Source organism: Pterocles gutturalis, unplaced genomic scaffold (genome assembly GCF_000699245.1).
Source record: "Pterocles gutturalis isolate BGI_N339 unplaced genomic scaffold, ASM69924v1 scaffold41014, whole genome shotgun sequence".
In the NCBI taxonomy this organism is placed as follows: Eukaryota; Metazoa; Chordata; class Aves; order Pterocliformes; family Pteroclidae; genus Pterocles; species Pterocles gutturalis.
The window spans coordinates 686-1,309 of record NW_010134654.1 but is presented as its reverse complement, the minus strand read 5'-3'; the positions used below and the strand labels follow the sequence as shown (position 1 = coordinate 1,309).

Here is a 624-nt window from a genome sequence, read left to right as displayed (position 1 = left end):
GACCTGTTGGGGGGCGTGGAGAAGACGGCCAGCACCACGGGGCGCCCGTCCAGCTGCAGGATGTCGGTGACGGCGTGGATGACGTTGAAGTAGAAATGGGAATCGCCCGGCACCGAGCAGTTGAGCCGAGCCTTGAGGAAGGACGTCCACTGCTTCTCCAGCACCCGCTGCGACCCCCCCATGTCGTTCTTGCACACCCGAGCCACCCGCGACACCACCACCTGCCGGGTGGACACGTGTCACCACCGGGTACCCAACCCTTGTGACTGTCACCTTGTCACTGTCCCCACCCCAGGTGTCTGGGGCCACCGTGGGGACATCTCGCACCTTCTCCAGGTAGTTGAACTCCATGGCGATCTCTCGGAAGAAGAAGTAGACGTGGTTCCTCCACTCCACGGCATGCACGAAGTAGGGCTCTGTGGGGACAGTGACGGTGACAGGGTCAGGGATGTCGCAGGATGGTGACAAAGGGGATGGGGATAGGTGTGACATGGCACACTGTGGCCACCACGCCATGGGCAGCACCTTTGAACCATTTGGAGTCATGTTTGACGGTCCGGAGGGTTGGGCTGTCCCCAAGGCTGCGGTAGATGACGGCATCGATGGCCAGGAAATCTGTCACCG

At 61.7% G+C, this 624-nt stretch overlaps 1 protein-coding gene across 1 annotated transcript in view; it reads right to left on the bottom strand.

Moving 5' to 3' along the window:
- Window positions 1-15: 15 nt before the first annotated feature.
- Window positions 16-624, bottom strand: part of LOC104467766 (semaphorin-6B-like) — a gene marked incomplete at both ends in the record, with an annotated part of 1,095 nt that continues 486 nt past the window's right edge. The window contains 3 exon segments of the mRNA XM_010081659.1: window positions 16-221; window positions 328-416; window positions 526-624. Coding sequence (XP_010079961.1) covers window positions 16-221; window positions 328-416; window positions 526-624 — 394 coding nt within the window.